The following is a 23790-nucleotide window of genomic DNA, read 5'->3' on the forward strand; positions in this document are numbered from 1 at the left end:
TGACACTTTTGTACTTATTAAAAAAAATTGATGACTTGGATTTTTATAAAACTTTCTGATTTCTATATAATTTTGTTTGTCTATACTTCGCGACAACTCTTCGGTGTGTCCCAGAGAGTCTTTTAGGGTTAATAAAAAAACCTCAATTTTGGGGACTATTTTACCATATTTGTCCAAAATTTTCTGTCTATATAGCAGATTTACAAGGTGCTGAGCTTAAATTTAAATATGTTAAGGCATTAGGTACTTTGGGGGCTAAATTGAGGTGGACAAATGATGGACTTAGTCATTTATTTTCTTTTTTTTTTTGTATGGTGCAGAACTCAAATTTTCATATGTAAAGACCTAAAACTGCACCGATTGTTCTTTTTTTTTACCAGGATTTGACGTCCTCTGGGACTTTTGGGGCTAAAAGGGTTGGGGGTCAAATGCTGAGCTTAGTTATTTTTTATGCCTCCTTCACTGTGCACTCATGGGGGGGGGCATGAATGCTTCACCTGTTTTTTGGTTTTTTTTACAATCATTTGGTAAGAATCCAGGATCAATAATAATGAAGGTCGACCATCTTAGTAAAGAAAAGGGGTTTTGTTCGATTTCTTAGTTGAAACGCCTTCTTGGTCTGATATGTGCTAAACCACATTTTGCCGATTTCAAGCAGGGACTAACAAATCTACTTGTTTTCTTTCTTTTCCGGGAAATGCATCCGTAGGGTTGTTATTATTTCCAAACAATGTCTGCTTCCCCTGGGCTCGTTTTTCTTTCTGCTCCACTACACACTCCGTAGACAGCCATTTCTCATCTTGGACTTTACACATCTATCTTTTTCTACCGCACATTTTTTTCTCTCCCAACCAATATAGAGTTCTTTTTCCCCCTTTTCTTCTCGCATAAGCCCTCCCGCGAACACTTCCTAATTTGCATATTGGCTTTTTTCGCTTATTGCTGCTAATATATTCGCATGCCAGTCATCTTACCACTCCTGCTGATATTTCCTCACACGCTTACACGCGCTTTGTTACATAAAGCTATAGTCAATTAAAGACTGGTCATATATGGTATAATCATCTTGACAAACCGGTTCTCATTAGATTACTGCCGTTAAGCAAAGTTGAACTAGACGAATTATCATTAAGGAATTCCAGGCGCTTTATGAAGAAGAACGCCGATACCTCCCAACAAAAACTATAAAATATAAAGTCGGCATCTCCTATCACAGGGATATATATGCGACAGGGGCCCGCTTGTAGATTTGCATATTCCTTAGTCATTTTTTCTTGGGGAACGTTGGTTCAACATTCCTAGGGTTAATGCCGTTGAGTGTCAGCTGTATCTGGTGCCGTGTATTGAGAGCCAGCTGTGTCTAATTCCGTGTATTAATAACCGAACAACGGAGCGGTTCCGTAAAAATGACAACGTTACATGACTGATGAGAACAGATAAAGTGTCGTCAAAGTCAAAACAAATATAATCGAGTAATTGTCTGTATTTTTGAGATGAGGTGTTTTCATTGATTGAGATTGTCAGACTGACTTCCTCATCTTGGTTGTTATTGTCACAACGTTTCGGCCGTTTTGCCCTCCGGCCTTCGTCAGGTAAACCGTTTGTTAGGAGTATCGAACCCAACCCTTTATTATTATTACGGGGGTACCGTGTTCGGACTCCAGCTAGGCTTTGGGACATAGTTGCTGATTCTCTGTTTTCAATGTTACTTTTTCACTGCCTTCGTTCAGGATTGAACTCAGCACCTTTGGGTAACTGTAAACTTTGATACAACGTCTAGGACCACTTGGCCATATGCCACTAGGACAATTCTTAGTTCGTTTTTGTTAATGTTAACCTATGTTGTTATTCAAGGTTTTCTCTCTCTATCAGAGGTGTCCAAATTGCATTCAGCTCTATGCTTGGTTTGCTCAGTAGGTTGTTATGTCCGAGCATGTGAGTCGAAATTCATATCGACAATCAAAATTCTTAGGCATTGTATATTTTAGGCACAGGTTTATTGATCATTAACGGAGACAAATCTGAACAAAAATAAAACGATTGTTTCAGCAACACATGAATACAAGACGAACCAAGACAAAGACGAGGACTTCATTAGAAAGTAGAGATAACTAAATACAAAATGATGTGCAGTAAAAATATATTGGGAGTATAAAAATAATGCCAGAAAGAATATACAAATTATGCTACGAAATAACGAAGTTAGCAAAAGTTAGACGCAGTTTCACACACGTTAAATAAACGTTCGTTTATATAAAGTAATGCTAAAACATCATATTAGCAATATTTAATACTATTCTTAGAGAATCGAAACGCAATAATTGCACCGGCAATGCTCAAATTGTTAAGATAAATAGAAAGATAGAAAACTACACCATTAGGACTGTGAAAAAGGAAGCCTCAGTCGGTAGCGAGTCTAAGGGAATCGCCTAAAGGAAAAAAACGTCTGATAAAGGGAAGTAAATGCTAGGAGATATATTCTACGCTAGACAGTATAGGGTTGTTCGTCATCCTTTTTTTCTTTTATCGAAGAATTAAAGAAGCTACAGGAAATCAATATTATCTATCAAAAGATGGTGGGATCCTTCTACCGCTCGAGAAGATATCTCACTACTGATGCAATTCTCTATCTATATAAAAGCCAAGTACGTCCAAGGATGGAATACTGTTGCCATATCTGGGCATGAGCTGCTAAAAACAGCCTATCCTGCCTTGACAGAGTACAAAATAGACTTTGTGGCTTATTGGGGAATGTCCTTTTCTCTACCCTGCAACCTCTCTCCCACAGAAGAGACGTTGCGAGCCTATCCTTGTTTTATCGTTATTTCCATGGCAGGTGCTCGTCTGAACTCCAATCTCTGGTCCCCCCTCGCCAATCTTTCACGAAAAACACCCATCTAGCTGAATCCACTGTGAAAAATTTCCCCCTAATCTATATCTGTGCCTAAATCAAAACGCGGATTCCATAAACAAAGCTTCTTTCTTAGAACTGCACGCCTGTGGAACTCTGTTCCGTCTGCCTGCTTCCCACCGGACTACAACTTGGATGTCTTCAAGTCCAATGTTAACAAATTCCTAATGAACCACCCCCTTCAGTAAACACTTCATCAAATCTCCACACTAACGTAATGTACTTGCAATAACCCTTATCCCTGAGTGGCTTCCGGGCCTTGATAAGTGGTGATCACTGTGTAAAAAAAAAATCAGGTTGACTAGAAAGTTCTTTTGGTTTAAACTTAAAATTCAGGTGAACATATCTCGGCTCAAACAAAAGTTTATTGATTGAAATAAGCACTATTAGAATCAACACACTTTTGCCAACGCAGAACAAGTGTATTCATGCCAGTAACGTAAAGATCTTGCGTTCCGGTCGCGATGAAGTCGCTTTAGGCGTTTTTGACATAGCTTAATTTTTTAATACATTTCCTGCGTAGAAAGTTGCCGAGATGATTAGAAAAGTGGTAGTCGGTAAGTGAAAGGCCTGTAGAGTAGTTATACTCTACAGGCCTCTCACTTACGGCAGAGTTTTGTAGACCAATTAGTATGGTCGGGCATTGTCGTTGAGGAGAATTAGGTCTTTTCTGTAGACTAATGTGGAATGTTGTTGTCGAAGTCTCTGATGCATTTCCTCCATTTGTTGACAGTACTTTTCCGTCGTAATGGTTTCGCCTGCATTAAAAAAAAAAACTAATAGATTAGACCAGTCGCAGACCACCAAAAAGTCAGTATGACCTTCTTGTGGTGCAACTTTGGCTTCGGGAAATGTTGTGGAGCTTCGTCGGCGTTTAACCGCTGAGCTGAGCGTCGCCGATTGTCGGAAAACACCACTTTTCATTGCAAGTCACATACCCGGTCGAGAAACGGATCGTTCTTGTTGCGTAAAAAGAAGGGAAAAATGGCACTTTATAATAGCGTTTCTTTTGGTTGTCGTTCAATTTGTGATGCACCCATTTATCAATATTTCTTTGCCTTTCCAACCTCTTTCAAGTGGTTGGAAATCCTCGTATACGTTACATCTAATTCAAAAGCAATTCTTGAACAGTGTTGCGTAGATTGGCTTCGACTAGGGCTCTTAATTGGTTGTTGTCAACATCCAATGGCTACCCACTACGCTCATCATCTTGAAAACTCTCGTCGTCGCCACAAAATTTCGTAAATGATCATTGTGATGTGCTTCCAGTAATGGTTTCTGTGCCAAACGCTTCGTTGATATCGCGAGCTGCTTCAGCAGCTTTTCGGCCTAGCTTGCTTTGAATAAGAAAATTGTACGAATTTGCTTTTTTTCTATCTTGTATTAACGTTCTCAAAAGAAAACATAATTGTTTTAAAACGATTACAATTTAAATGGAAACGCTATTTAAAATACTATATAAAGTAAAGGTATTATAATGAAAACTTATTTGCAAATACATCATTTGAAATCAAAATAAAAAATACCGCAAAGAATTTTCTTCTAAACCTAATAAAGTTCGTTAGCTAAAAAATAAAAATTGAAACTGTACTCAAATTCTTATCAGTTATAACTGATTTAAATTTGCCATGTGGGGAGACAATTTCGTACGAATTTGGTTTTTTTAATTGATAGTAATGAGAAGTAGTGTTCAATTTTGCGGGAAGGGCACCATTAACATTTTTTCAGATTTTTGTTTTATTTCAAAACTAAACAGCTTTTAATGGAAAGTGTTCGACTGAGCTTCAGTCTATGGTCCCCCCTCGCCTAACTTTCACAAGAAACACTCGTCTAGCTGAAAACACTATCGATAATTACCCCCCACTCTTTATCTGTGCCTAAACCTAAACGTAGGTTCCATGAACAAAGCTTCTTTCTTAGAACTGCACGCCTGTGGAATTTTCCGTTTTCCTGCTTTCCGGCTGACTACAATATGGTTGTCTTCAAGTCTAACGTAAACAAGTTCTTGATGAGCCGTTCCATATAAGTTATCAAATTTACCTAATTTTCATTACTAATGATTACTGTATTGTCCAATTTCTACTGTACACTCTTTACTCCTTATCCTTGAGTGGCCTCTTGGCCTTGATAATGTTGTGATGACTGTGTAAAAAAAAATAGTTATATTTATCTTACGTTGATATATGTTTGTCTTTTTCAGGGTCAAGTTTTATGGAGTCGTTATTAAGCGAGTACAATTTGAGCTTGAAGGCCTGGCGCCTTTCCAGAGGGTTTTCCGTAAAAGCAGTCAGGGATTGTCTCATCAATATGAGGAAAGTTTTTATTCAAAAAGTGATTGTAATCACGTCTGTGCCCAACGCAGAACTGCTTCTCGACGAAGTAAGTTTTAATTTTTTTTCTTATTATTTACTTAAATCTGTGTTCATTTGACACATTTTGACAGACTTGATCTAAATCTATACGTATTCGAACAATTCTTTGTCTCCGGCAGATTAGCTGTTCAGCGGTTCGATTAACAACTGTGCTGTTCGTTGACCCGTTGTAAGTAATTAGCTCGATTCATTGTGACGTCTCTCTGTAGTAGTCAGTGATGTGTCGTGTGTAGAGTTGGTCTGTTTATCTTTGTCATTTCGTTACCCTTGTTAATATGCGTAGTAATAGTTATAATATTGACTACGACTCGTCAGCACGAGGAAGGTTTTTTATTTAAAAAGTGATTTTAATCACGTCTGGTCCAAATGCACAATTGCTTCTCGGCGAAATAATGTTGCGTTATTGAATGTATATATAATTTTCTAGCTTGCGCTTTTCAAATGCTTGCTAAAATCATATACACACCTAACAATTCTTTTGTCGTTATACTTAAAATCAACACAAAGACGAATTTATCAACTTAGAAGTTTATTTACAATTACACTTTTGCCAATTGACAAAGAGACAGTTGTAGTGGTTGATTTTTGTGTATGTCGGCGACGCGGACAAACATCAATCACGCTCACCGGCTGTCGATCTTCTCTTCTCTTTTTCTTTCTCTCCCTTTTCTGTTGTTTATATCAAGTGCATCACACAGACAGCAACCCACATTCCTGAAATGTAATATTAAAAATATTTTAGTTTTATTTTGCGTTGCGCAGTTCATAACCTCTCGACCTGCAATGTAAGCATCCATTTGTTTTTTGTGATAATTACAATTTCGGTCATATGATGGGACACAAGAATGTAGATGAAAAGTTCATCTGAAATGTGCGTGTGTGCACACCTCTGTTTCCATATCTAACAATAGGTTTCACGTTATTTTCTCTTTTTGTTTACTTTACTTAAATCTGTATTCATTCGACACAGTTTGACAATGTTGTTTTTTTTTTTTTACTGTATATGTAATGCTACGGTCGAACAAGTCTGTGTGTCCTGCAATTTTTCTAGACAGCTGCTGTACGACAGAAGTATTGTAAACAACTATGATGTTAGTTGACAATTCGTAGTTAGCCAGCTCACTTATTTTTCAGTTTTCTCTGTGGTATTGCGAGCGATGAACGGTGTTAAAATTTGAATTTTTTCCTTGTTATTAACAGCTGGATTCGTTTTGACCCCTCTTTGTAGTAAGGTTAATGTGTAGATTTTATCTGCCTACCGTTCTCGTTTTTTTTGTCTTTGTCGATAGCTGTAGTAATAGCTATTATGTTGTCTCGAACTCCTCACCTAAACCGGTGTAATATTGCTGGCACGTTGTATGTAGTCAGCTCAATTCGTTGCGACTTCTCTCTCTAGTAAAGGCAGTGTATGGAGTTGATCGTTTTCTCTGGTTCCCTTCTTTCACATTGTTGTAAACATCCGACGTGGGAGCCGTTATATTTTCGACGGCTCATCACGTAAACAGCTGATGTCTTGTAGATATGTCGAAGGTGGTCATCTCAATCAGTTCCAGCGATATTCTGTGGTAGTGAGTGTAGAGATAGCCTCCCTCTCCCTCTTTCTTTCTCTCTTCCCTCTCTCTCTCTCTCTCAATATATATATATATATATATATATATATATATATATATATATTTATGTATACATATATATATATATATATAGTATGTTTATTATACAAACATTATTGGTTACATGTATGCATACATGTTTCAGTGGAATCTCAATTCAGAGAGACAACTTCCTCAGAACAATTAAGGGAAGATATTGAAACGAGAGTCAAGATTACATTTGCTTTTTGAAAATATATTCAAGTGTGGTTTACGCTGTGAAAGAAAGTGGGATGGATACTTTGTGAATGTGAATGTGGGGTTTTGGAAAGAGGTGTGGTAAAAGAAAAAGAGTAGGGGTTGTGGGGAAGGACGAGGAAGAAGTACGATTCCGTGCGGTCACGCTGTCCATAACACCCCCCACCAACTTACACCCACACACACAAACAGACACGCACACACACACACACACACACACACATATATATATATATATATATATATATATATATATATATATATATATATATATATATATATATATATACGTGGTTTTTATTGTTGATTTTTTAAACGATATTAAGGTTCACCGGTTCTCCAAGGTGGAGACGTTAACCTTAATATCGTTTAAAAAATCAACAACAAAAACCACATAAATAGATAAACGATAAAAACTAAAAAGCAAATTGTCTATGGCATCATAGCCTGATGGATTAAGACGCTGAACTGAAATACATAAGATCCGGAGTTCAAGTCCTAACAACTATAACTGTTTTTCATCACAACTCTGCAGTACGACTAGACTAGCATGATCTCAAGCCAGGAATAGAACCTACAACTATTTAGCCGCTAGTCGGCAGTTTTACTTGACTGATCAGCGCTTCGTAAATAATAGGTATAAGTAGTTTTGCATTACGCTAAATAATCAGCGGACGATATTTAACGCCGGTGCTCTAATCGAAAAGAGGTCTTATATAGCCACTCACAGAAAAGATTTTCGCTGTGTCAAAGCTATTCAATGCGGTTAGAATATTCTCTATCTCGCTTCAGAAATCGATCCAACAAACATCTAGTCGATAGTCGGCATTTATACTAACACGGGATCCGCGCTCAGAAATGATATATACAGTTTATATATATATATATATATATATATATATATATATATATATATATATATATATATATATATATATATATATATATATATAAACACTGATCGCCAGTTTTGGAGAGTTCAATTTGTTTATTTCCAAACAACTTTCCTGGCATTTCGTAAAAAAGTAGCAAGCGATATTATTTACCGAAGGTTTACCCACCTAAATATAGGCGAATGGGTTTATATAGTCATCTACAGACAGGCTGTTTTGTAGTATCGCAGCTGTTCAACGCAGCTAGATTAGTATTCATCTTAAGCCAGGAATGGAACCTACATAGTTGACATTTCTACGCAATGAGCCACGGGATCGGCTTTCTTAAGTGATATCCATAAAAGTTTATTAGTCATCGCGCGAAAGAGCAGGACACAAAATGTTTTAAATAATAATAATAATAGAATAACAATAACAAAGACTTTTGCTGGCGAAGACTACTATTGAGCGTAACCAGTTATACAGTCCTTTTGAAATTTTCATTTCTATTTTTATCGTTATCTACTGAATATTCTTAATGAAACCTATACGAAATATGTTCCTTATTACATTGTAAAAATTTTCAATTCTGAAAGAAGTTTTTAAAAGTTTAATCTAAAAAAGCTATTTTAAAGTTTTTGTTTAAAAAATTCAGATTTTCTCATTATTCAGACATGTATGACAAAGAGGGAGTTGCAAAAAAGAGTTGTGGTGTGAGGAGAAATACAAACTGAAACAGAGAGAATATTCAGACCTATACTAATACAAAGAGGGGGTTGCAAAAATGAGATGTGGTGTGAGGAGAAATACAAATTGAAATAGAGAGTAGGAGAGTTTTTATAAATACATGCAAAACCATATTCATTTTTTAAAATCCAAATTAATAAGTTAAATAAAATATAATCTTAAAAAGATACGATACAAGCTAAAAAAGCATTTCATCCAAGGCATGAAAATTGTTAAACAAAATGTTTTTACTATAGGCTTTAAAAATAAAGGTACAAGATTCAATTTGAAATTTATTTATCTTCAAAGTGCACTTTTATACATTTTACAAAGTAAGGTATTAAATTTTTATACCTTACTTTGTAAAATTTATAAAAGTGCACTTTGAAGATAAATAAATTTCAAATTGAATCTTGTAACTTTTATTTTTAAAGTCTATAGTAAAAACATTTTGTTTAACAATTTTCACGCCTTGGTTGAAATGCTGTTCTAACTTGTATAAATATTGGCCGCTACTATTAAATTGCTGAATTTGTTTATTTACTATAAATGAGCTTTGCAATACGCTAAGTTAGAAGTCGTCAATATTATTTAACGACAGTGTTCTGCATGAAAAAGGGGCACTTATATGGTCATCTACAGGTGTATTGTTTCACTGTATCACAGCTCTTCCTTAGTGCGGCTATGTTGCTAATGGTCGTGGACGTGGGAATTAAAACAAAAAAAAACACTATTATTTTTGCTTAGTTGTTTCAACAACTTTGATTTGGATGTATTTCGTTTTTTACAATCAAAATCGTGGTATATAAAATATATTGCAGAGTTACTTTGGATTTGGTTTGGTTGTTTTGTTATATGGCTTATCAACCCTTTTCAGCTTATTTAATACTGAATCCAGTTATTTTGGAAATAGTATTCATGTTAGATTCAGTTATTTTATGGGAAGATTCTATTCTTAAAGCTTTTTCTTCAATCGCTAGTTCCTAGTGTTTGTCGTTTTTGTTCCTTGCTTGGCAGAACATGAATGACTTTTCCAATAGGAGAGAAAAAAAGGTTACAGTATTTATGTTTGGTACATTTTAAGTAAGAAAACCAGTCAGGAGTGGGGGAGATAGAAAGGGAAAGGGGGAATGGGAAGACGGAAAGGTGGGAAGAAAGTGGGTTCTTGATTTTTGTTTTTGGTTTTGCAGAACATAATTAGGTTTTTCTTAGGAAGCCAATATTTTCAGACAGCCTGATCTGGTAGCACCAGGAGTTACTTTGGCATTAATATGCTGTGTTTATCTTTGTCCACATCATTTGAGATGGAAGGGAAGAGCTTGCAACAATACATATGAATTCATTCAGACCGTCATCGAGAGAGAAAACCCTGTGCATCTTATTCGCTACGTATAACGCAGGACTTTCCGCACTGCTATTAATTCATTACACGTTAGCTTGATTTTCCAGGCTTTATCTTTTAATGAAAAATTCCCTTTTACTCAATTGATCTTCAAAATTGACTTTCTAACGCGCACACACGCGCCCGGATATTTTTACCTATAATTACACTAAAAAGACATTGATTTATTTACAAAGCTAATTTAACGCCATCGGAATCTGTCTGAAACGTCATGGCCGCCACTTTTCCTCGTTGAAATATATTGATTCGTTAAATAGGGGATTTGTTTCTATCGTTAGCAAAAAGCATGTAACCTTTTTCAATAACAACTAAAGTCTTTAAAAATCTATGCCGGGGTGGTTTTACATACTTGTTTGGCGCTGCCACTTCTCTTTCTCGACGTTGTCTCATCTTGTGGTTGCTATAGAAAAAGTTCTGCGATTAAGAAAGAGGACACATGAAGACGTTCGCTGAGAGTACTTATAGTTCTAGTATTGTACTATCCAGCTATTTTAAAGAATTTTGTTGTGTTAATATATACCATATATATCGTATATATTAACACAATATTGGAACATTCTTATTTCAATATTTATAATATATGTGTGTGTGTGTGTGTGTGTGTGTGTGTGTGTGTGTGTGTGTGTGTGTGTGTGTGTGTGTGTGTGTGTGTGTGTGTGTGCGTGTGTTAGCTATGTATAGAACAATTTTATTAATCATATCTTTTGGGGGATAAAAAATGTAATGATAGCTATGTGCAGACCAATTTTATTAATCATGTCGAAAAAGAATATAAGTGAAAACTAGCTGACCGGTTTTGCACCTCGCTCAACAGAACTAAAATAGAGGAGTACACAGAAAAATAATTAGAAAAATACATACTTCAGAACATCGAAAGGATAATTAATGCAGCAAGAGACACTACAAAAATGAACAAAATAGAAAACAAAGAAACAAGGGAGACGACGAGCGAATAAAAATTGAAAGAGTAACAACTAAACAGGCCGTTCATGAAGATGACAAAAGATGAGATTCACAAAAATACTTGGACATGGCTACAAAAAGGAAACCTAAACGGAGAAACAGGTTAACGGGGTTAGAATTAACCACATCAAAACAAAAATCGACAAAACACAAGAAAACAGCAAATGCAGACTCGTATAACAAGTGAATACAGCAAATTAGCATCAAAAGAATATAAGAATAGACACGATCAAGAATTATGCAAACAACTGCATCTTGAACACCCAAACAAATGATATAAGTAAAATCGACAGCAGTACTTAAAACGAAAATCACAAAATCCTATAGGTACGGACGTACAAACAAATAAACCCATCCAAGCAAGAAGACCAGATGTCGTAATAATTAACAAATATGAAAAGTCCTGCCAAATCGTTAATTTCGCCGTTCCAGCAGATTAGTGGGTGAATGTCAAGAAGACTGCGGAGTGGAGCAAATGCACAGAGCAAGACATAGAGCTGAAAGTGATATGGAAGATGAAGACGGCCAGAGTGACACCAATGATAATGAGAGTACAATAGGAACTTCCGAAAAACTTTGAAAAAAGAATGGGAGAAATTGGAATCAGGGGGATGGACGAGAAATTACAGCGGATAACTAATAAAAATGGCTTAAATATTAAGGAATATCATTGAATACGGACACTAAAGCACGGGAACTATGTGCGCTAATCGGCCATATAGCAACTGTTACAGAGGTAAAATACTTTGAAATGCTAAAAATAATCAAGAAAATAGAAATTGTATAATTATACATAACCCCCCTCCAAAAAGTGGCAGCGTCAACTGATACGACACGAGGATGGTACGGAAGGATTGAAAGGCCGAGAAGAGAAAGCAGAAACCAGACTATAACTACGATGAGTGCGATGAGGGCTAGGGGAGGCTTATTGCCACCCAAATTCCAGTGAAGTCGCTACTATTAAGAAATAAGTAAGTAAACAACTGTTGCAATAACGCAAATTAATTTGCAAATGTTATCGAAAAAGGTGGAGAATACTGGTAATCTGAGGAGACTTGTTATCACTCAGATTCCAGGAAACACCAAAGATTTTTCTCACAGAGAATCTTTGATGATCTGAGTGAAAAGTTTTAGTAAGTAGTAGTAGTAGTAGTAGTAGTAGTAGTAGGAGGAGGAGGAGGAGGAGGAGGAGGAGGAGGAGGAAGAAAAAGAAGAAGAAGAAGAAGAAGAAGAAGAAGAAGAAGAAGAAGAATACAATATACTAAAAAAATGCCAAGTCGTGTACAGGGTCATTAATACAGATGAAATAATGAACCACCTAATCTACACGGATGACCTTAAACTGTTTGCAAAATCAAAGGCAGAAATAGAGACGCTAAAAAAAAACAACCAGAATCTTCTGCCAGGATACCGGATTGAATTCTGTGTGGAAAAGTGCGTACTGCTGATCATGGGGGGGGGGTAAAACTAAAAACAACGATAGTTATGGTACTACCCAATCAAACTGAGATGAGGACACTAGGTGAACATGATAGGTACAAATATTTGGGAGTTTTGGAAGCAAACACCATCAAAGCAACAGAAATGGAAAAGAAAATTAGCAAAGAAATACTTCAAAAGAACAAGGAAACTGCTCGAAACTAAACTATATCATAGAAACCTAATCTAAGGTCTAAACACACATGAAGTGTCACTAGTAAGTTAAACTGGACCGTTTAAAGGTTGGAACAAAGAAGAACTGAGGAATCTCGAGCAGATGACCAGGAAACTCATGACTATGCACAATGCACTACAGCCAAAGGATGATATTGATCGACTCTATATGAAAAGGAAAGATGGAGAAAGTGGGCTGGTTTTTATAGAAGGGGGTATTTATTTGCTTCCCCACTGAGCTAATTAGGCACAAGCCCGTTTTTTAATGTGGAGAGTAAAGGGGAAATGGGGGCCAGCTCCCCGGGGAGTAGGGGAGCTGGATAGTGACAATTTGTATGAAGGGTTGCCCCTACATTGACCAAGGTCTTATATGTGGGGTTGCCCCCATATATGGTCTTTGTTTGCAGTATCTGCCGGAAAGATACTACACTTTGATCTTGGCCTGAAGGCCAAGAACAACCAAGCTGGTTTGTATAGAAGACTGTCTAAATAACACAAAAAAGAATTCGAAAAATACATAATGCAGAACACCGAAAGAATAATTGCCGCAGCAAGAGACACTGAAAATATAAACAAGACAGAAAAAGAAGAGACGGGGGATCAGACAAGAAAATAACAATGAGAAGAGAAACAGCTACATGAATAATTAAAAAGGATGACTAAAGATGAGACGAAAGAAAACACTTGAAAATGGCTACAAAATGGAAACCTAAACACAGAAACTGATTCCCTAATAACAGCCGCACAAGATAACGCGATTAGAACCAACAACATCAAAGCAAGGATCAACAAGACACGTGGAAACAGCAAATGCAGACTCTGTGAACAAGGAGACGAAACAATAAACCACATATGTTAATGCAAAAACTAGCACAAAAAGAATATAAAAATAGGCAGGATCAAGTGGGGAAGGCGGTGAACAGGCAACTATGCAGGCAATTGCATCTTGAATATCCAGAAAAATGATACAAGCACAAACCGGTAGCCGTACTGGAAAACGAAAATCACAACATTCCATGGGTCATGGATATGCAAACGGATAAGCCCATCACAACAAGAAGCCCAGATTTAATAATAGTTAACAAGAAAGAAAAGTCTTGCAATATTGAATATTTTGCCGGTCCAGCAGGCCACAGACTTAACATGAAGGAGACGGAAAAGCGGAGCAAATACATGGAGCTGGCTAGTAAGCTCAAAGGGATCTGAAAGATGAAGAAAGTAAAGATAACACAACTAATAGTATGAGCGCTAGGAACAATAGCGAAAACTTTCAAAAGAGAATGGGAGAGATGAGAGTCAGGGGGATAGATAAGAAGATACAGTGAATAAAAATAATGAAAACTACCTTACACCCTTTCCTTTTTTTTTTTTGTACGTGTCCCCATAAACTAGCACCCCACTAAGTAAGTGAGGGGATCAAGGAGGATGGAAAAATCGAGGATAGAAAGCACTAGCTAGATTTCCTTTGGATGAGTGCAAAGAGAACTGGGACCTTTGGGTGACTTATTCCAACCCAAATTCCAGTAAGCACCAATTGCGGTAATGCAGTCATCTGTAAAGATTACCGTTTTTTTTTTATTTATCGATTATGGTAAGTACAGAAATTTTGAGGAGATTGTCGTCACTCAGATTTCAGAGAACACCACCAGTTAACCTCAAGGAGAAATCGTTGATGATAACTTGTGTGACTACTGCTAGTGAGTAAAATAATAATAATGAAATTATTGCGGGATATGAATATTCAATGTGCTAATATGATTGAAGCAAGGAATATCAGATTTAGTCTTGTTTGAAAAAAAGAAACACAACGCAACAATGAGTGATATAGCAGTACCAGCTGATGTGGATGGAGAGGAAAAAGAAAAGGAAAAGTCGAAAAGTACCAAGACTTGAAAAAGGAGATAAAAAGATCGTGGAAGTTAAAGACTGTAGACGTTGTAACTGTTTTTGATGAGGTTCCTGGGATTTGACAAGTCGATTGATAAAATTGAGATCTTTACAATGTTGGTATGCATCAGAAGACTGTTTTGTTGAGAACCGCCAGAATCTAGTAGAAAGTCCAGGAAGAAAGAGAAAGGAAGATGCTGATAGACTTTGGTCCTTTGTTATGATTCGCCTATCTGTACAGAATCGGCAATAACAAAAGCCAGACACAAAATGTGACAACCGCAACAATAACAACAACAACAACAACAATAATAATAATAATAATAATAATAATAATAATAGTAATAATAACATATTGAAGATGCATATCTATAAGTTCTCTATCCCATCCCCTCCCATTACCCAATCACCCCTCCACACAAAATAATAATGAAGCCAAATAGCCGAGAAGTATCAGGGAGGATGGAAAGACCGAGGAGAGAGCACTGACCAAACTTCCGCTAGACAAGTGCGAAGAGAACTGGGACGTTATGGAGGCTTATTGCCACTCAAATTCCAGTGGAGACCAATGGCCGCTGCTAGCGAAAAATCAGTGGTAAGCGACTGTTGCGATAATGAAAATTCATTTGCAAATGATATCAAGAGGTTGAGAGTACTGGAAAACTAGGGAGACTTGTTGTCACCCAGCTTCCAGGGAACACTACAGGTTGTTTTCAAGGAGAGATTCTTTATGACCTGTGTAGAACAAAAGTTATGATTAATTTACTGTTGTTTAAAATCGAAAAAAAAATCGTAAGGAGGTGAGCGACGGTTTTTTATGACTGGTTTCTATAGCAATCACGTCGCTTAAGCGACTAGTGCTGCTACTAATTCACCGCTGTCGCAAAAAGAGATATAATAAGTGAAACAGTGAGAATGAAAGCAGACGAGTGTCGTACATTGATTTACATATGTGTATGTTATGTTTATGGGATAAAAAAGAATATGACTGAAATTAAATGAAGAACAAGTCAATTTATTAGAAGCCTGAGAAAATTATGGATTACCATAGGAAAATGCGAGCATGAAAAGTAATATGGTTAAACTTAAGTATGGAAAAGAAAAAGTAAAAATATAATAAATTTATAACTTAGAATATTGCAGCACTAAGATTTTTTTGTTAAATTCAATTCAACATTATATAATCAATTCTTAATCCTGCAATATTGTAAGTTATAAATTTGTCATATTTTTTACTAGAATATCTTGTCCTTTTGTTTTCCATGCTTAAGCTTAACCAAATTACTTTTCATGCTCGCATTTTTCTATTGTAATTAATGTATAGATAATACTAGCAGCAACAAATCATTATATTCATTTTAAAAGTGGGTCACTTTTGGATTTTTGATTTCTCTTTCATAAATAAATAAAATATTCACATTTTTCATAAATAAGTTAAAATATTAATATTTTTATTAACATATTTAGTTTAAAAGTAAATAAATTAACTTTGCAAAGTCAGTTGTTGTATAATTACTGTTTGCATGTAGAAAGAAAACAGCATTAATACGACTACTATGTTGAATTACCTCCCTTTTCACACGGTGTAACAAAGGGTACATTAGTATATATATATATATATATATTCATGTTTTTTCATGGTATCACTTTTGTCACTACTGTTGCTTTTATCCATTTGACTAGAAATAGAAAATATAAAAGAAAATATCTTAGTTAAATAACCAGACGGTCTTTATCAGGTAATTTGCCGAAATCTTTTATATTCTGTGTCAAAAGAATTTTATTCTTTGTCTTTTTTTCATTGTTTCTACTTATTTTTCTTATTGTTTTCTTTCTTTTTATATTTTCAGTTTCATATGCCCCATTTTATTTCTTTTCTTAACATGTTTTTCAAATATTCACAATCATGTCGTTTTAATTTTTATATGCGACCAAGCGTATTTACAAGAATGTCTGCTTTTTTTGACTAGTCTGAGGTTGAAATAATATTTTTATTGACTTGAATGTACGCTTAGATGCGTCCACTAATCTTTAGAGGAAATTTTGTTCGTTTATCGTTTATTCATTTAGGTTTAAATTTTAAAAAAAAAAGCATTTTTGAATAAGCAAGTTTCAATTTATGCTTAAATTTAAATTAACATTTTATTCGATTGTTTATTCTTATGTTCGAAATAGCATTTTCTTCGGTCGATTATGAATAAATTAGAAATACCATTTTATTTGGTCGATCATATATTAGTTTGAAATACTATTTTCTTTGGTCTGTCATACTTAAATTAAAATACTATTTTCTTTTATTTAGTATGGTTAAATTTTAAATGAAATTTTCTTTTATCTCGCATTCTTAAGTTCGAAATAGCATTTTCTTCGGTCGGTCATTCTAAAATTAGAAATACCATTTTCTTTGGTCAGCCGTATATTAGTTTGAAATACTATTTTCTTTGGTCTGTCATACTTAAATTACAAATACTATTTTCTTTTATCTTGTATGGTTAAGTTTGAGATAACATTTCTTTGGTCTGTCATGCCTGAACAAGAAATAACCATTATTTTTGTCGGTCATGCTTAAGTTTGAAATAACATTTACTTAGATTTATATCTAACGTTAGAAATAACATTTTGGTCTGTCATGCTTAAGTTTGAAATGGACCTATCATTGTCAAATTTAAAGATACATTTGGGTTTTGTCCTCCATACTAAGTTAGAAATAGCACCAGTCTAGCAGATCGAGAGAAGTAACTCTTAGTGTAAAAGACTTTCCGGTATCTCAACACTGAAGGGATAAGTTTTTTGCTATTTGTTCGGTTAGTCAGGAGTCTGTATGTTGAGGGGGCACAAGTGCTATGAGTTCATCAGTGCACACGCTATTAAAGAACTAAAACAGACACATGGATACAATATTACGGTGATGGTACAGAGGTTGGAGTTTTGCCGAGTGCAGGACCTATGAGACGTGAGACAATTTTTTTAAACCCTGTCTAAGAATGAGGGACTAGTGGAAGATTTACCAGTTCTGATGTATCAGCAATAGGTCATACATGTACGAATTGTAAGTATGTAGATATATATGATTTTCTTTGGTCGGTATTTCTTAGGTTTAAAATAACAGTTTCTTTAATCTCCCATGCTCAAGTTTGAAATAATTGTTTTTGGTCTACCATGCTAACTTTTAAATCAGTTTTATTTTAAAATACCTTTTTCTTTGATCAGTAATACTTCAGTTTGAAGCATTATTTTCTTTCGTCTGTCAAGGTTTAGTTTCAAATGACTTTTCATTAGTCTGTCACCATTAAATTTAAAACAATATTCCCTTTGGTATTTTATGATTAAAGTTGAAATAGTATCATTCATGAAATAGCCAACATCGATGATTATTGTAAACGTGAATACTTTTTGATAAAACAGACAACATACAGGGTGTAACTACAAAATTGTTGCCTTAGAAAAGGCGCCATAATTCCATTTCCGTTTGATGAAAGCCGGTTTTCTTTCTTTGCTGCAGACTATTTACTAGTTGACCAGTTGTGTACAAATCTCAAACGCGATAGGAGCCTTCTATCACTTCTGAAAGTGACACAATGTTCAACGAGCGCGATCGAAGATGCGCCGCTGTAAAACTCCTGCTCTCTACTGATCTAAGGTATGACAACAGGGCCATTGCCAGCACCCTCAAAATGCAAATCCAGACTGTTCAACACTTGAGGGCACAGTTCAACAAAGTTACCGGCCATGATTATGGTCTTTGGTCTGGTTTCAAATGAGGTCACATCATGCCATCTCACATCGTCGAAGTCGGCTTGAAAGTCGATACCAAAGTGTACCTGGATGTGCTGAAGAGTGTGCTGATCCCCTGATGCAATGAGGTGGCTGCTGGCAGACTCTGGATGTGGTAGCAGAACTCGGCGCCAGCCCACAGGTTCAAAGACACCCAGCCTTAGCTTCAAAAGGAATGTTATGATTTTATACCCTTATCTCAATGGTCCCTTCCTCTACCGACGATAACCCGCTGGACAACTTCGTTTGGTCATGCATCGAGAACATTACCAACATGATCTCCCAAAGCACCAAAGTCAGCTTGATCGCCGCCATTCGCCGAGTTCCGTCGGAGTTTGTGGAAAAGGGATGCTCTCAGTTCCAGACCTGTTTTGAGGCAGTGATTGAGGCTGAAGGCGGATGTCATCTCTACTACATAATCAAGTTACCTGGGTTGATTTTTTTTTCAATAAAAGTTTTAAAATAAAGCTGTAGTTTTGTTTTCTTTAGAGCAACAATTTTATCGTTCAACTCTAATATGTAATGGATGTTCCTAACCTCTACTCTTAGCAATAAAAGTCAAGAAAAGTTTAGGAACTCAGATTGGTCGAGTATTTCAGATAGTAAAGCCAAACCTGACCAACAAAATGGTGAAACATTTTCTCTTTATTATTTGGATCCATCGAACTAGTGTAACCTTCGATCTTCTTCAGATGTATCTTCTTGAACTGTGCGAATGTTTCTGTCGAACTCTTTCGGAATTTGGACGGAATTTTGGACAGAACCCTTTATTTTCTTCGCGGGAGTAGCATGCTCTTATTCTGTCAGAAGCTTGCCAAGTTCGACAAATTACACCTGAAGAGGGTCCCGAGGTTACATTGACAAAATTTTGTTCGTCAGGTTTTGCTTTACTATCTAAAATACTTGAATAATCTGGGTTCCTAAACTTTTCTGGACTTTTATTGTTAAGAGTAGAGGTTAGGAACATCTATTATATATTATAGAACGATAAAATTGTCGCCTAAAGTTTTTCTTAAACTTTTGTTGAAAGAATCACACTCAAGATGAGAACAGTAGTTCGATGAATCAAAAAAATACGAATAACTAATCCTCATCTCAAAAATTCAGAAACGTCATTTTTTTTTTGTAGTTTAGCCAGCAAAAACGGCGTTAAATTAGTTATAAAACCTTTAACCTTTGCAGCATGTTTTGAAACGCAGACTGATGTAATGTCTGTATTCTTTCTTGTTTTATATTTGTCTACGACCTTCCTCATATTCCGTCATTTTCATTGACTCTTATTCATCGCCACGATTTGCCGCCATCTTTGACCGCCATCTTGTTTATTTGTTTGGTTTTCATCTTATTTGGCACACCTATGATATTTCAGTTATTTCTTGCTGGGATTTTGCAACTTTTATGGATAATTTGTTTGTCTGTTTGGCTCAAACACGTGATATTATATGATTAGAGTTAGAAAAAAATGTTTGTCTCAACAATTTAGTTACCCTCTTTAAAAAGTTTTGATTTATTTTGTCGGGTATATATACCTACGGACGCACATGCACACAAACTTTTTGACCTTCTAGCAGTGTGTGCAGTCAGCACCAGCCCTATTCAGGGTTTAACCGGCTTCCTCCGAAGGAGGAAGTTTCATGGGAGTATGAAATTCACAAGCGGTCCCCAGTCACATGTATACCCCCGTTAGGGGAGATGACAAAGTTAGGTTTTTGCAACTTTTTGCAGGGAGGTGTCGACGTCCTCCTACATACAGCACCCGGATTTCCCACATTATTCACCCATTTTAAGAAATGACCAGGCTCAATGTTGCTTAACTTCGATGATCTGATGGGAACCGGTGTGTCAACGTGATTATACCGTATATACCGTCTGGCAGGCTTAACTTTTAAATATTATTTTCGTCGTCGGGCTGTCAGGCTTAGGTTTGAAATATTATTTTCATCGTCGGGTTGTCAGGCTTAGATTTGAAATATTATTTACATCGTCGGACTGTCAGGCTAAAGTGTGAAATATTATTTTCGTCGTTGGACTGTCAGGCTTAAGTTTAAAATATTATTTTTGTCGTCAAGCTTGTTTAAAATACAATTCGGGTCATTCTGTCACATTTAAAAATAAATATCATTTTCGTACGTGTGTTATGCTTAAGTTTCAAATATCATTTTCCACAACATTGTCCACCTTAAGTATGAAATAACCTTACTCTCTATCTCTCAAGCTCAGGTTTGAAGCATCATTTTCGTATGCCTGTAACGCGTAAGGTTGAAATATAATTTTCGCCCGTCTGTATCACTTATGCTTGAACTAACATTTTTGTCAATTTTAAGTTTAAAATATCATTTACATCAGGTTTAAATTGGAAATATCAGTTTCGTTTGCCGGTCGTGCTTAAGTTGGAATTATTATTATTATTGTTGGACGGTAAAACTTTAGTTTAAATTATGATTTTGTCGCACTTTAGTTAGAAATATAAATTTTCGTCTCTGTCGGCCTGTCAACATTTAGTGAGAAATATAATTTTTCCCGTTTGTGAGGTTTACTTTTTTAAAAATAATTTTCGTCGTCCAGCTTTCATGTTTTTTTTCACTTAGATTAAATGGACCTGTCTTTAGTACGTCCTTTTTTTCTTTTGTTATTTCGACCCATATTTTGTTCCTGTTATTTGCACAACTCTCAAACCACGGCTTTCTTCCTCCGCCTCTTTATCATCCTCATCCTCCTACAACCACAAGAATCTCTATCACAACCCATTATTAACGAAATGCCCAGTCAATCTATCAACAGAGTCGTATTGATAAATCGCATGGCACAAGAGAAATGTTTTATCTTTGTCCAGAAATACACTTGAAGGCTTTGCGCATCCTAGGCCAGTTGTAAATCTATCATTTATATATATATATATATATATATATATATATATATATATATATATATATATATATATATATATATATATATATTTTTAGGGAACAGGTTTTCTATCATTCGCCGCTGAGCCAACACCAAAAAAATACAAAAGAAAATGAAAAATAAAACAACGAAAACAGTTTCACGTGCGTTTCGTACTAAACCCACGATTTCGACGGGAATACCGTCCAAGACAGCTCAAGCGATATCGATCTTTTTTTCGCATATCAGATTTCGGGTAGGCGATAATTATTGGTACCAAATAATCGATCCGGAAACGGAGAAAGTCAGAAGGGCCACGAGACCCTCCCCATTCTACATTTGTTTAAATAAAACATTTACCAAGAGTAAACAAATATCGGTGCTTATGCAAGACATAGACGGCCTTATAGTCGGCATATTCTCGACAGGTTACGTAAACCATCAAGTGCCGAACAAAGACCTTGTTTTTTCTGTTTTTTCTTTTTTTTCCCCCTTTGGCAGAAATGCTGATCAACCAAAAGTCACTTTGTGTGTATGTGTGAATACCTTCCTCATAGGTTCCGAAACGGCTGGGCCTATCTTTTGCAAATTTCATACAAAGTAATTTATATTTCTGGCAGTGTTCTTAGATATATTTTGTGCATCAATTCATCCGATAAGTATTGAAAATCGAAAAGAATCCGTTCTTAAAAATAGTCTTTCTTCTCTTATAGATAAAAAAGAATTTCTAAGCGGCATATTTTACGTTACACCGTTGTAATTTTGGCCGGTCTAACGCAAAATATTCTCTTGTAAAAATCCTTCTTATTCTATTAGAGAATAAAAGATTATTTTTAAGATCGTCAATCCAAAATATCAGCTGAAGTGATATTGTAAACAAAAAATGATGATATTTGATGAACGATATTATATATATGTATATATATGCATATGTATATATATGTATATGTATATATATGTATATGTAGATATATGTTTATGTATGTATATATATGTATGTGTATATATGTATATGTATATATACATGCATGTATATATATATGTATATATATGTATGTGTATATATGTATATGTATATATGTGTATATATATGTATGTGTATATATGTATATGTATATATATGTATATGTATATGTATATATGTTGACGCACCGCGATAGATACGTCAACCTTCTTTGTGCCGGCAAAAAGAAACATCAAACGCATTGTTTCTCTTTGGGGAACTTTGAATTTTTTCTCCCGCTTTTTTTTTCTCTCTCGTTGTGCCAACATTTTTAATAGTTTTTAAACGTAAATAAATTTAATAAATGTCCTCGTACGTTGGCACATTAAATAAGTTCCCCAATAGAACTCTTTATTTTCGTTACAATATTATTTAGATTGCTATCGATTTACTCCTGAAGAGATGATAGCCGAAAGAGCTCTCGAGAAACTTCCGCCTAGTATTTTATTTAAAACCATATACAAATTCTGTACCTCTAAACATTTATTTTAATATTCATATATATGTATATATATGTATATGTATATATATATATGTATATGTATGTATATGTATATGTATATTTATGTATATGTATATATATGTAGATGTATATATATGTGTATGTATATATATGTATATATATATGTATATATATATATTTTATTTCTGGTAAACAGTTACATATGATCGCTACAAATAGTCATCTATTTCAGTACAAAATAACTTCATGAGGCAGCCCGGAAACTCTCGACGCCAAAAAGAAAATGAAAAATTGGATGGATTAGAGAGAAATTAAAAAAGAAAAATGGAGCTCTTAGAAAAAGTATAAAAAGTTCATAAGGAGTTTATAAAAAATCTCAAGCTCTCTAAAAAAAGAGGATAGAAAAAAGGGGGAAAGATCGCATTAGGACCTATATGAAGATTATTCAAACTTTTCCCAACTGAATGTTAATTTGAAATAAAAATTAAAAGTGGTCATAATTTTACTGGGTCTGTGAGTTTTACAGGAGGGTGGTGCGTGTGTGGGGGGGGGGTCTACTTATATTGAACGTGTCACGGAAAGGAAACGACATTGCACGTGTGTGATTTTACTACGAGAGTTACGTGTCGTTATGCGTTTAGATAGGGGTGGTGGGATTGACTAACGCAGACATATTCATGCTTAGGCATATATCTGTATACATACGTACCAAATATACAAATACATACATGTGCGAAAGCGACACAAACATACACACGTAGATATATACATAAAGGAACAGACGCACACGCAAGGATAAAGCTATATGTATAGATACACAGATAATCATAGGTATACAAATATACAGACATACACACACGTATACAAATATACACACATATATATCCATACACGTATACATATATATACATATATACACACATACACATATATATAGACATATACAAATACATATATAGATACACACACAAACACACGCACACACACACACATATATATACATATATATGTATATATATATATACATAGAC

General features: G+C 35.3%; 1 protein-coding gene across 1 annotated transcript in view; it reads left to right on the forward strand.

Annotated features, from left to right (window-relative positions):
- Positions 1-23790, forward strand: part of LOC145259284 (glutamate receptor 2-like) — a 426938-nt gene that overhangs the window by 255685 nt on the left and 147463 nt on the right. The window contains exon 4 of the mRNA XM_080117152.1: positions 5112-5290. Within this exon, the coding sequence (XP_079973278.1) occupies positions 5112-5290 (179 nt within the window). The remainder of the gene's footprint in view (positions 1-5111; positions 5291-23790) is intronic.

Source organism: Euprymna scolopes, chromosome 34, assembly GCF_053919585.1.
Source record: "Euprymna scolopes isolate OS-2025 chromosome 34, ASM5391958v1, whole genome shotgun sequence".
NCBI lineage: Eukaryota > Metazoa > Mollusca > Cephalopoda > Sepiida > Sepiolidae > Euprymna > Euprymna scolopes.